At 48.9% G+C, this 13711-nt stretch overlaps 1 protein-coding gene across 2 annotated transcripts; it reads right to left on the bottom strand.

Annotated features, from left to right (window-relative positions):
- Positions 1-543: 543 nt before the first annotated feature.
- Positions 544-12722, bottom strand: LOC146356551 (uncharacterized). 2 transcript variants are annotated; one of them, XM_084841180.1, is made up of 4 exons: positions 12578-12700; positions 10303-10429; positions 6970-7053; positions 915-2793 (listed from the first exon to the last, which is right to left on the bottom strand). In XM_084841180.1, the coding sequence occupies exons 2-4, from the start codon at positions 10334-10336 to the stop codon at positions 1061-1063; spliced, it is 1851 nt and encodes a 616-aa protein (XP_084697306.1). In that variant the 5' UTR covers positions 10337-10429; positions 12578-12700; the 3' UTR covers positions 915-1060. The 2 variants fall into 2 exon arrangements, with proteins under 2 accessions (XP_084697305.1, XP_084697306.1); XM_084841179.1 differs by lacking the exon at positions 6970-7053 and having other exon boundaries at positions 544-2793; positions 12578-12722.
- Positions 12723-13711: the final 989 nt, after the last annotated feature.

Raw genomic sequence — 13711 nt, forward strand, 5'->3', positions numbered from 1 at the left:
AATACTCCAGTTCGCCCTCCACTGGACTCTCTGGAACTCACTGCAATGCCCCTTAATGAATGACTGGGGGTCATCCCATAAAGCTGATGGGTGGGAGATTCAGGACAGACAAAAGGAAGGACTTCTTCACACAGCGCATAGTTCAGCTATGGAAAGATGTAGTGATGGCCACCAATTGGATGGCTTTAAAAGGGGATTCGACAATTTCCTGGAGGAGGCTATCACCTAGTCCTGATGGCTATGTGCTACCTCCAGTATCAGAGGCAGTGAGCCTATGTATAGCAGTTGCTGGGGAATATGGGCGGGAGGGTGCTGTTGTGCTTGTGTCCTGCTTATGGGTTCCTGGTCGACAGCTGGTTGGCCACTGTGTGAACAGAATGCTGGACTAGATGGACCCTTGGCTTGATCCAGCAGGGCTCTTCTTATGTACTTGATTTATTATCCTTTTGTTGTTGGATTATGTGGTTAATGTTGTTGATTGTGTATTATTATTTAAATGAATGAAATACAAATATTTATATATATAAAAATACGGTCACTCTTCCAAATGAATCTCTGTCTATATTTGGAGCTTAGAAAGAATGTGCAAGCACCGGGTCATTACTGACCCCTAGAGGGACGCCGCTTACGCTGGCGTTTTCACGGCAGACTGTAGCGGGGTGGTTTGCCATTGCCTTCCCCAGTCGTGACCACCTTTCCCCCAGCAAGCTGGGTACTCATTTTACCAACCTCGGAAGGATGGAAGGCTGAGTCGACCTGAACCGGCTACCTGGGACCCAGCTTCCGCTGGGATCGAACTCAGGTCGTGGGGAGAGTTTTGGTTGCAATACCGCCGCCTACCACTCTGCACCACACGGGGCTCAATATTTAGAAAGAATACATTATAGCAATAATGAAGAACAGAATCAGGCCTGAATTACTGTAATGGTTTAGCTAAAGATTGAACAGTCTTTAGTAGTGGGTCGTTTGAGTTTTAGGAAGGTTCAACTCACAGGCCTTTTCTTTTGAAGTCAAGCAAGGTCTAAAGTATTATAAATGCTTCTAACATGGTCTGGTCATTTTATGGTGCCTTCCCTATGTGCATTCTTTGATGGGATGCAAAGTGTGTGTTCCACCGAAAACTCTTTCCACATGCTAAGCATGTATATGGTTTCTCACCGGTGTGGATTCTCTGATGAGCTGTAAAGTGTGCACTCCACCGAAAGCTCTTTCCACACTCCAAGCATTTATAGGGCTTCTCTCCTGTGTGGATTCTCTGATGAGAAGTGAGGCTTGAGCTGCAATTGAAACTCTTTCCACACTCAAAGCAAGAATACGGTTTCTCCCCTCTGTGGATTTTTTGATGTGTTGTAAGGCTTGTACTCTGACTGAAGCTCTTTCCACACTCAAAGCATTTATATGGCTTCTCCCCTGTATGGATTCTTTGATGGCAAGTGAGGTATGTGCTATTACTGAAGCTCTTTCCACATGTCAAGCATTTATAAGGTTTCTCTCCGGTGTGGATTCTATGATGCAAAGTGAGGTGTGAGCTCTGACTAAAGCTCTTTCCACACTCTAAGCATTTGTACGGCTTCTCCCCTGTATGCATTCTTTGATGATAAGTAAGATGTGTATTCTGACTGAAGCTTTTTCCACATGCCGGACATTTGTATGGTTTTTCCCCAGTATGAATTCTCTTATGTGAAGTAAGGTACGTGCTATGGCTGAAGCTTTTTCCACACTCCAGACATTTATATGGTTTCTCCCCTGTGTGAACTCTCTTATGTGAAGTGAGGCTTGTGCTTGTATTAAAGCTCTTTCCGCATTCTAAACATGTGTATGGTTTTTCCCCTGTGTGGATTCTTTGATGTTGAGTTAGATGTGCACTATGACTGAAGTTCTTTCCACACTCCAAGCATTTATATGGTTTCTCACCAGTATGGATTTTTTGATGTGAAGTGAGGCTTGAGTTCTGACTGAAGCTCTTTCCACACTCTAAGCATCTGTATGGTTTTTCCCCTGTGTGAATTCTTTGATGTGAAGTAAGGTGTTTGCTCTGACTGAAGTTCTTTCCACACGCCAAACATTTGTATGGCTTCTCCCCTTTGTGAATTATTTGATGTTTGGTGAGGGACGTGCTCTGAGAAAAACTCTTTCCACATTCCAAGCATTTAAATGTTTTCTCTACTATGTGAGTCCTCTGATGTGACATAAGGTGTGTTCTCTGACGGAAACTCTTTCCACACTCCGTACATTTATAAGACTTTTCCCCTGTGTGGATTCGCTGATGCAAAGTAAGATGTGAGCCTTGACTAAAGCTCTTTCCACACTCCAAGCATTTATATGGTTTCTTCCCTGTGTGCGTTCTCTGATGTTTAGTGAGGGTTGAACTCTGACTGAAGCTCTTTCCACATTCCAAGCAAGGATATGGTTTCTCTCCTGTGTGACTTCTCTGATGTGAAGTAAGGTGTGTGCTATTAATGAAGCTCTTTCCACACTCCCTGCATATATATGGTTTCTCTCCCGTGTGGATTCTGCAATGTGAGTTAAGTTTAGATTTAGAACAGAATGTTTTTCCACATGAAGGGCACTTATTCTTTCTCTTCCCCTTCTGATGTTCTTTCTGGAGTGGGATTTGACTGAAGTCATCAGCTTGGCTAAAAATAGATTTCTCACTCCCATTCTCTGCTTTGATTCTCTCCTGCCTCCCTGATGCCTCTTCATCTCCAAACCGGTCTTCCTCCATTTTATGTTTGGCTGTTCTTGATGAGATCCAGTATGGCGCCCAAGAATGATAGCTACCCTGTTCATCACCTAATGGAAAAAAACAAAAGAATACTTGGTTATGAGTGGAATTGAGAATCCTTTTTTTATCCTTTTACTATTTTACCTTTTCGGTTCACTGCCCCGAAATCTGTTTTAGATATGGAGCGGAATACAAATATTGTAAATAAATAAACAAATAAGGGACCTAACAGAACCAATAATTTTATACAGTGTTTATAAATAAAGCACTTTGTGGTACACATCCAATTATAAAGGGAGGGAATACTCCAATGCCCGTATAGCATTTATAACAGTCATAACAGTGTCTTAATAACGAGAATATACCAGTTCCGTAGACTGATACGATTATGACTGATAGGCTTGTTATGAAGTTGATACGATTGTTTATAAATGCAGATATTCATTTCTCTTATATTTTGATGTGCACCAATAGTTGTGATTCATTTGTCATATACATTATACCATGGGTCCCCAACCCCTGGGCCATGGACCGGTACTGGTCCGTGGCCTGTTAGGGACCGGGCCGCAGTAGAGGTGTGGGAACCCCCACTCACCTTGGGTCTGCGGGGGGGGGAGGCGATCCGTCCCTCCCCCCCACCCCGGAATCCTCACCGGCCCTAGCCGGTTCCGCTCTGCGGCGAGTCCTGGCGAGTCAGGGCTCTGGCCCTGTTCTTTACAGTAATAGCCTATTACTGCAAAGAACAGAGACGTCAATGGCGTCCGATATGCAGACGCCATTTGCGTCCCAGTGGCCAGAAGTCCTCCCCTGGCCGGAGCTGGCCAGCAGCTCCGCGGTGAGTCCAGGGCCGACGAGGATTCCGGGGAGAGGGGGAACAGATGCCCCCCCCCATGGACCCAAGGTAAGGGAGGTTTCCACACCCCTACTGCGGCTCGGTCCCTAACAGGCCACGGACCGGTACTGGTCTGCGACCCGGGGGTTGGGGACCCCTGGTATAACGTATATGACAAATGAATCACAATTCATGAATCACAATTCCCCGGTCCGTGGAAAAATTGTCTTCCACGGACCTGTCCCTGGTCCCAAAAAGGTTGGGGACCGCTGCCTTATACGATTATGACTGATATGGTTGTTCTGATATTGATATGACTGTTATAAACAGGATACAGGGACAGGAAATATTCACTCCCTTTATCACTGGATGTGTCCCATCAAGTGCTTTATTTATAAACACTGTACATAATTATCTTAGGGCACAATCCTATCCAGATAGGCGGCCGCCTCTGAACTCGGAGGCGACCGCCTATCCAATGCAGGGCAGGCGAAGCGCGGAGGGGATCGTTCCCTCCACGCTCCCCCCTGCCCTGCATTTTTGGCTAGGCAGCAGATTGTGGCTGTCTAGCTGCAGGAGGGCTGAGCAGGGAAGGAGGCTGCTGTACGACACACTGGATGTGTCGAACAGGCATTTCCGCCCTCCCCACCCTGGAACGCACCTAGGAATGCCCCTTTTCGGCCGCTCCATGCTCCTCTTAGAATCATAGAATAGTAGGGTTGGAAGGGACCTACAAGACCATTGAGTCCAACCTCCTGCTCAGTGCAGGAATCCAAGCCAGAGCATCCCTGATGGGTGGCTGTCCAGCCTCGTCTTGAATGCCTCCAGCGTGAGAGAGCCCATTGCCTCCCTGGGTCACTGGTTCCATTGTCGTATTGCTCCAACAGTCAGGAAGTGTTTCCTGATGTTCAGCCGGAATCTGGCTTCCTGTCACTTGAGCCCATTATTCCTGCATTCTGGGATGATGGAGAAGAGATCCTGGCCTCCCTCTCTGTGACAACCTTTCAAGTACTTGAAGAGCACTATCCTACCTCCCCTCAGTCTTCTCTTCTCCAGACTACACATGCCCAGTTCTTTCAGTCTCTCTTCACAGGGCTTTGTTTCCAGTCCCCTGATCATCTCTGTTGCCCTTCTCTGGGCCCTCTCCAGCTTGTCTGCATCCTTCTTAAAGTGTGGTGCCCAGAACTGGACACAGTACTCCAGATGAGGCCTAACCAGTGCTGCGTTGAGGGGAACTAGTACTTGCCGGGATTTGGAAGCTATGCTTCTATTAATGCAGCCCAAAATAGCACTGGCCTTTTTTGCAGCCACATCACATGGTTGGCTCATATCCAGCTTGCGACCTACAGCAATTCCAAGATCCTTCTTGCTTGTAGTGTTGTTGAGCCATGTATCCCCCACCTTGTAACCATGCATTTGGTTTCTTTTTCCTAGTGCAGAACTTGGCATTTATCCCTGTTCGATGTCATTTTGTTGTTTCTTGTGAGTGCAGAGGACGGGGCTGTTCTGCACTGCCTCGGAGGCGGGGGGGGGGGGGGGCGTCGGTTCTCCGGGAACCGACCTCAGAGCGCGGGCTCTGAGGTTGGTTCCTGGAAAACAAGATACCCTATGGCACCCAGTCCTAGAGCTATCTCATCTGGCCATGGTCATGCATGCCTTAGTTACGTCCCACTTGGACTACTGCAACACCCTCTACATGGGGCTATTTGGAAACTTCAGCTGCGGCCAGACTGTTGAAGGGGCTCAGGAGCGCCCTGCCGGCCTCTTTCAGTAGACTCCAATAACCAACTCAAGACACAGACGGAAGGATTCTTTTCAAGGCTTTAATCGTTTTACAGCTTAATGACTCTTTCAGATGCTAATCACCAGCGACTAAGCAAGGAACAGCAGAGTGGCCTATGCGCCAAGTAGGCAGTTGATCCCCGTTTGAAGGAGAGTCACTTGAAGACCCTGAACTTATGGGCTAGGGAGAGATCCTCCCTCTTTCCCTTGGGTCCACGGGAGGCGGCCGTTGTTTGCGCGCCAAACAGGCGCTACACCTCCTTTCCACACCCTCCATCGCTCGTCACTCCCTGCATCTGCGTCGAGCGTCTAGAAAGCCCCCCTCCCGCACTCTCTCACTGCCAGGGTCACTATCTATCTCAGGAATGCCGGCAGGAGGAATCTCTGCCAGCTGCTGTGCCTGTGAGGGATGAGCTGGTTCCTCTCCCACGGATTGCTGATCCTCCTCAGAATCAGAACTGCTCTGGGGTTCTATCGGCTCAGTTTCCACCCTGACAGTTACAGGGAGCACACGACTCCCTTGTTACAACAGCTTCATTGGTTACCGGACACAATTCAAAATGCTGTGTATGACTTCTAAGGCCCTACAGAGCTTAGGACCTGGCTACCGGAAAGACCGCCTTCTCCCAAATGAGCCTGCCCAGGTTTTAAGGTCTTTGAGAGAGGCCCTCCTTTCAGTCCCACTGCCTTGAGATGTACATTTGGTGGGAACATGACAGAGGGTCTTCTCGGTGGTTGCTCCCAGGCCTAGGCTGGCTTCCTCTCTGCTGTCCTTCTACCAGCAGGCAAAGAGATTCTTATTCAAGCAGGCCTTTGATATGTAAAAAGGTCGCTTGGGTCAGGTGTTCTTTTTATTCTGTTATCGTTGTTTTTAATGTGTATGTACTGTATGTATGTATTATATTTGTACCCTCCCTTTTTTCATGCAAGGAACTCAAGGCGGCGTACATAATCCTCCTCCTCCTCTCCATTTTAAACCTCACAGCAACCCCGTGAGGTAGGTTAGGCTGAGAGTCAGCGACTGGCCCAAAGTCACCCAGTGAGCTTCACGACCAACTGGGGACCTGGACCCCCGTCTCCTGAGTCCCAGTCCAACACTCTAACCACTACGCCACACTGGCTCTCAGTTTATTATTGTTTAAAACAAGTATTGATCAAGTGTTATTTAAAAAATGTTTTCGTTCCCATGATTGTAATTTATTTATTTATTTCATTTCTATACCGCCCAATAGCCAAAGCTCTCTGTAAGCCATTTTCTTGCAAGAAAGGTGGGGTACAAATCAAATATTTTATTTATTTATTTATTTCATTTCTATACCGCCCAATAGCCGAAGCTCTCTCTCTTAAAATATATTTAATATATATTTATATTAAATAAATATATAAATATAGTTGGGACGGTTCTGTACTAGTGATTCTTTTGCAAACCAAACTTGAAAGCAGGACAATCCACAGCAACTTCCATTTAGAAGCTAGAGATGAGCCTGGGCTGAGGGTTATCTCAATGGTAAAAGGTGTGCATGTGTGATTTTTTAAATGCTCTTTCCTAAGGACTGGCATTGGTTTCTAATTCTCACTTGGTTTTCCTGCCCCCCTCTGTTCCCAGCGAAGAAACGACCCAACCACACACCTGAGCAGATAGCTGCCAATCCCCCTTCCTCCTTGACATCCTGGACATCTTCGATCCAGGAGGTGAGCTCAGGTTTGGGAAACCCTTTCGAGGAAGCAAATGGACTAGTTATTTCTGACCACAAAATCATAGAATCATAGAATAGTAGGGTTGGAAGAGGCCTACAAGACCATCGAGTCCACCGCCTTGCTCAGTGCGGGAATCCAAGTCAGAGCATCCCTGACAGATGGCTGTCCAGCCTCGTCTTGAATGCCTCCAGTGTGGGAGAGCCCATCACTTCCCTAGGGAATTGGTTCCATTGTCGTATTGCTCTAACAGTCAGGACGTTTTTCCTGATGTTCAGCCGGGATCTGGCTTCCTGCAACTTGAGCCCATTATTCCGTGTCCTGCACTCTGGGATGATCGAGAAGAGATCCTGGCCTTCCTCTCTGTGATATTTAGGCTTTCCAAAAGCAACCCCTTTCTGTGCCCTCCTCCCAAAAGGCAAGAGAAGGGAAGGGCAAGTTCTTCTAACTCCTGCACATGGTGACGTAACAAAAACAACCACATGGATCCAAAATTACTAGCCTGGCATTTGGATGGATTGAAATGCCACTTGGAAACGGAGATGTGGAGGTGACACAAATCATGTTTCTTTCGTTCATTTCATTCATTCATTTGCTTCATTTCTATACTTATTCATTTATTAATTTCATTGATATCCCACCCTTCTTCCATTGTGGAACTCAAGGGGGCTGCATGCAGTTCCCAGGTGGTCTCCTCTCCAAGCACTGACCAGACCCACACCTGCTTAGCTTCAGCAAGGTGGCTGCCTCCTGTGCCTTCAGACCAGGCCCTAGGACCTGGGCATAGTCTCGGACTCTATTTTCTATAGAGTCAAAGCTCTCTGGGCAGTTCACAAAAATTACAACCCACAAATACAAAATAATACAAACAAAATAGAACAGCTGTAACGTACAAAATTTAAAAACAATTTAAAACAGCTAAAAAAGCAGTTACAGTAAGATCCCGGGATCTGATAAAACAACTGATACTAAAAGCCCCATCTTATGCCATCAAATGTCTGTGAGTAGAGGACATTCTTCACCTGGCACTGAAAATATGACAATGACCTGGTTTGCACCTAAGAATTAACTGTGGGTTAAACAAACCATGGTTAGTCGGGGCCACACCAGATCGAGGGAGCGCATTGACTGGGTTCACACAAGATGCTAATCCACACTCAGTGGTTGAGTGTGAGTTGTTGCTGAACCGTCGGTTAGCGTGTTGTCTAAACCCAGGACATTTTCCACAGGGTGGCTTGTTAACCATGCAGGGTGGCTTGTTAACCACCCTGAGCAACTCAACAACAAATCAGGGGTTCTCAAGGTCACTTGTTCGAGAAAAATAAACCACACTGCATGGTTAAAAAGCCACCTTGCAGAAAATGTCCTGGGTTCAGACAACATCCTAACCCACGGTTCCTTAAACAACCCACGCTCAACCACTGAGTGTGGATTAGTGTGTATGCAAACAGCTTCTCTGTCTTTCCGCTTTCACAAATAATCCTGGGTTGTTTGATGCAATTTCCAAACCCGGATCTCTGGGCTGTTGAGGGAGAAACACCCTAGTTTTAAGCCAACAACACACCCGAACCATGTAAAATTTTATAGGTTTGGGGCACATGGAGGGGAAACGCCAAGTGTGTGCTCTTCATCTTCCTTCAAAGGTGGTTTTATATGGTCCTATATAAAAAACAAGAAGAAAAGAAAATGGAGAAATCCCAGCTGCCTATAGAAAAAAGTTTCATTATGGTTCTTTTATGTTGGCCTGACGCGTTTTGGAAATATCAGACCGATGAGGTTTGTCTGTCTTAGCATACTGACTACAAGGTAAGCCCCCGAAGAAGGAAATCAATATTTCCGAAATGCGTCGGACCAACATAAAAGAACCAGAATAAAACTTTTTTCTGTAGGCACCTGGGATTTCTCCATTTTCTTTTCTCCTTGCTTTTTCCTGCACACGGGTCTCCCCTCCTCTTTTTATGCCCCTATTTAAAGACAACTGGAATTCTGCCAGGGTGAGAGGAGAAGGTTGTGGGATCCTTCTGCCTTTGTGCCAATCCAGGCCTGGGCTCATCTGTCGCAGTTCTGGTGTAGAGCCAAAATGGCAGAGCTAAGCTAGCTTCATTTGACGGGAGAGCTGAGAAGGAATATATATTACTGACACTCCTGGTGAGAAGGGGAGACACAACTTGGTTAGTTGAAGGCACGGTATGATCTCAAGGCATGGAAGGCCTTGTTGCTTATAAAGCCCTACCCAAATCTGTTTTAGGGCACAATCCTATGCATGTTCAGACAGAAAGAAGTCCTACAACCCCCAGCATTCCCCAGCCAGCCCTTTAAATTTAGAGTCTCCCAGACTTTATGTAGATGGTCTCTGTGCTACAGTTCAATAACATTGTCTTGACATCTCTCCACCAGCATTTTTTATACTGACACTTGTAAGAAATCTGGCTATTTCCTGCACTTGGTTCCTTTGAAAAATTTGCTGCTGACTGTACCAGTTATTAATATCTGGTATATTTTATTGTGTCTGACACTGACTTATGTATCTTGACAACTGACAAAATTAATGGCACTTGATATTGTGTTTTAACGACTGACGCTGCCTATTTTGTAATGAAATTAAATGTTTGTTTGGGTGGCTGTATTAAGATTTGAAATAAATCGGCAGCAGATGATTTATTGTAATGATCCTTTGATTGGTATTCCTGTTTTTGAATTCTTACTCTTGTGTTGGGAGCAGGGATGCAAAAATCAGCAAAACTTGAGCTTGCCAAAAGTCCTCTAAATTCCATCTCGAAGGGACTTCTGACTTTAGCCAGCATCAGATTATTTTTTTCTTCTCCTTTTCACAAGAAAATTTGTGCGCATTTTGGGGTCTATTTTTCCAAATGCACGCATCAATTGTACGTGCCTTTGAAATGTATGCATTCCTGTCCCATTGACTAAAGTGTACCTGTGTGCATTTTTTAAAAGTACGCATTTTTTCATGTACATTTGCAAATGTATGCATGCTGTCATGCACATTTTTTTTTGTCTGCAAATCACATTGCAAGCTCGGACATGTATGGACTTCGACCGCAGTTTGCATCAGAGTCCGTTTTCGGTCCGGAACATGCGAAGGAGGCAAATCCAGATCAAAAACGGACTGAAACGAATTTCTCATACAGCCCTAGTTGCGAGTATAGCAGTGAAAACATACCATTGCACACAGCTCAGTCACCAATATCCAGGCTGCAATCCTTACAGTGATAAAGAGCAATTCAAACAAGGCCAAAGGAATCCTTACCCAGAGAGGCCACGTTCTCATAATTCTCCAGCATGACGTCCCTGGGCGGAGCCCTCTGGCCTGGATCCAGCAGAGCCCACTCCTCCTCCGTGAAACACACAGCCACTTCCTTGAAGGTCACCAGACCCTGAAAGGAGAAGAAAGTATGATCACCTGATGCATAATGCCGCTACCCTCTCCAAACACACACTTCTGATTACGATCTGAAAGGAGAACTTGCACTGGAAAAACTTGGGGTTTTCCTAAGGGTTGATGAAGGTTGGCAAGAACATAAGAACGTAAGAACAGCCCTGGTGGATCAGACCAAGGGTCCATCTAGTCCAGCATCTGTTCACACAGTGGCCAACCAGCTGTCTTTGCACTCTCCAAATTCCACGTCTAACAGCCAACCCGCTCTCCCCGCAACTCTACCAAAACTAGATACCTGAGACCCAGAGACTTTTAGGCCTTTGGTGGAAGCAGCCAGAGGAAAGAGAGAAAAAGGTTTCCACCTGGTGGCGGCGGAAAAGGCCACAGGAAGGGAAGCGCAAAAGGGAGCACAGTAGTTTGCCGTTTCCCCTTCCACTCATGGAACAGGGTGTTGTGGGTTTGTGTCGAAGTGAAATGGAAGAATTCAGAGTGCTGCCCTCTCCCTGCATGCATAAAGGAGAGGAGGAGAACGTGGGCAAGGCACGATGATTTTTTCCTCCCTCCTTAGGCTCGCGTGCAAATCGGAAGGATCGTTGACATCTCATGTTATCCATCCTGTAGCACATGGAATCAGGGTCCCCATCAATGCTGTATGGGATTCTTTCTTCGCTCCAGCCTCAAGAAGCAAGAGGAACAGTGGGAGGGAAGTTCATAGAATCCTAGAGTCGCAAGGGACCTCAAAGCTCATCTAGTCCCACCCCGTGCTGCCAATGCAGGATATCCGCAGCTACGCTAACCCCGATGGGCCCATCCAACCTCTACCAGAAAACTTCCACTGAAGGAGAGTCCACCGGCAGGACAGCTCCTGCTCTCAGGAAGTTCTTCTCAAAGCTTAGTCTAGATTCTTTTCCTTGTAACTTGACCCTGTAACCTCTAGAGCGACAGAAAACAAACTGGCCGCTTCATCTGCGTGACAGCCCTTCAGATCTTTGGCTATCGCATCACCTCCTAAGGGTCTCTTCTCTCAATGCACCTAACTCCTTCAACGAAGATGATCAGGGGACTGGAAACAAAGCCCTGTGAGGAGAGACTGAGAGAACTGGGCATGTTTAGCCTTCAGAAGAGAAGACTGAGGGGAGATAGGGTGGCGCTCTTCAAGCACTTAGAACAGAATAGGATCATAGAATAGAATAAAATAGACTAGAATAGTAGTAGGGTTGGAAGGGGCCTACAAGGTCAGCCCAGAGCGCAGGACATGGAATAATGGGCTCAAGTTGCAGGAAGCCAGATTCCGGCTGAACATCAGGAGAAACGTCCTGACTGTTAGAGCAATACGACAATGGAACCGATGACCCAGGGAGGTGGTGGGCTCTCCCATGCTGGAGGCAGTCAAGACGAGGCTGGACAGCCACCTGTCAGGGATGCTCTGACTTGGATTCCTGCAGTGAGCGGGGGGTTGGACTTGATGGTCTTTGGGGCCCCTCCCAGCCCCACTATTCTATGATGCCATGAAAGCTAAGCAGGGTCAGCCCTGGTTCGTGCTTGGACGGGGGGCCGCCTGGGGATCAGGCTTCCCGCCTTGAGCGGGGGGTTGGGCTCGATGGCCTCGCAGGCCCCTCCGGACCCTCCGATCCCGTGCATGCGCAAAACAAAGCGTGCGCCAGCCCCGACCCAAGACAAACTCTGAGCATGTGCAGGCCCGCAATCCGCGGCCAGGACGCGGGGGCTGGCTTCTGCGGCCCCGTCCCGAGCTGCAGGGCGCGAGGCTGCGGCCCCCGAATGACGCGCCGCGGGGGAGCGGGGGGCGCCGATGCGCGGGGGCTGCGCTCTGCCCGCAGGGCCCCCTTGGCCTCGGGCGGGGCCGCGAGCCGGGCCCGGCGGCGTGGCGCCCCGTGCGAGCCCGGGCGCCCCTGCAGCTGCCGCGGAGCACCCCGCCGGGAGGGGCGCCTCTCCCCGCCCCCCGCGCAGCGCCTGGAGTCCCTGCCGCGCCCGCAGGGCCGAGACCGGCGCTCTGCGGGCCCGCAGACCAGGCGGAGCAAAGGCGGGTGGGCGGTCCGGGCAGCGCTCCTGCGAGAGGCGGACCTGTTGGGGGGCGATTTCCACCCGGCACCCCGGCCGCCCTCCGGCCCTCCGCCCGCCAACTCACGAGGAGGCCGGGCGCCCCGCTCCCCGCGCCGCGCAGGCGGGAGAGAAGGGGGGGCGCCGCCCAGCCCGGCGAGGCAGGAAGCGAAGAGGACGGCGGGGGGGCAGCACTGAGCGCCCCCACCTTCACCCCGGCGAAGGACAGCAGCTCGCGCGGCTTCCGGGGGCAGAGCGGGACGCGGAAGCGGAGGTGCGGCGTCGGGGTGCGAGAGAGACGCGCCTGCCCTCCCCAGCGCCCCCGCGGAAGCCCAGGGAGGGGGCTGATCCCTGCCATGCTACCGCAAGGGGGGGGTGTGGGGGGGGTGCCCCCCCAAACAGATGCATGGCTTGTATTGCGCAAAAATCTGTCACTCCCCCCCCAACAGATGCATGGCTTGTATTGCACAAAAATCTGTCACTCCCCCCCCAACAGATGCATGGCTTTTGTTGCACAAAAATCTGTCACTCCCCCCCCAACAGATGCATGGCTTTTACTACACAAAAATCTGTCACTCCCCCCCCCAACAGATGCATGGCTTGTATTGCACAAAAATCTGTCACTCCCCCCCCAACAGATGCATGGCTTGTATTGCACAAAAATCTGTCACTCCCCCCCCAACAGATGCATGGCTTTTACTACACAAAAATCTGTCACTCCCCCCCCAACAGATGCATGGCTTTTGTTGCACAAAAATCTGTCACTCCCCCCCCAACAGATGCATGGCTTTTACTACACAAAAATCTGTCACTCCCCCCCCAACAGATGCATGGCTTTTGTTGCACAAAAATCTGTCACTCCCCCCCCAACAGATGCATGGCTTTTACTACACAAAAATCTGTCACTCCCCCCCCCAACAGATGCATGGCTTGTATTGCACAAATATCTGTCACTCCCCCCCCAAACAGATGCATGGCTTGTATTGCATAAATATCTGTCACTCCCCCCCCAACAGATGCATGGCTTTTATTGCACAAAAATCTGCCAACCCCCCCCCCCACAGATGCATGGCTTGTATTGCACAAAAATCTGTCAATCCCCCCCCCCAGCAGATGCATGGCTTTTATTGCACAAAAATCTGTCAATCCCCCCCCCAAAAAACAGATGCATGGCTTTTATTGCACAAACATCTGTCAATCCCCCCCCAACAGATGCATGGCT

This window comes from Heloderma suspectum, chromosome 2 (assembly GCF_057233095.1).
Source record: "Heloderma suspectum isolate Gila_16-S chromosome 2, 16-S_ref, whole genome shotgun sequence".
NCBI classification, from domain to species: Eukaryota; Metazoa; Chordata; class Lepidosauria; order Squamata; family Helodermatidae; genus Heloderma; species Heloderma suspectum.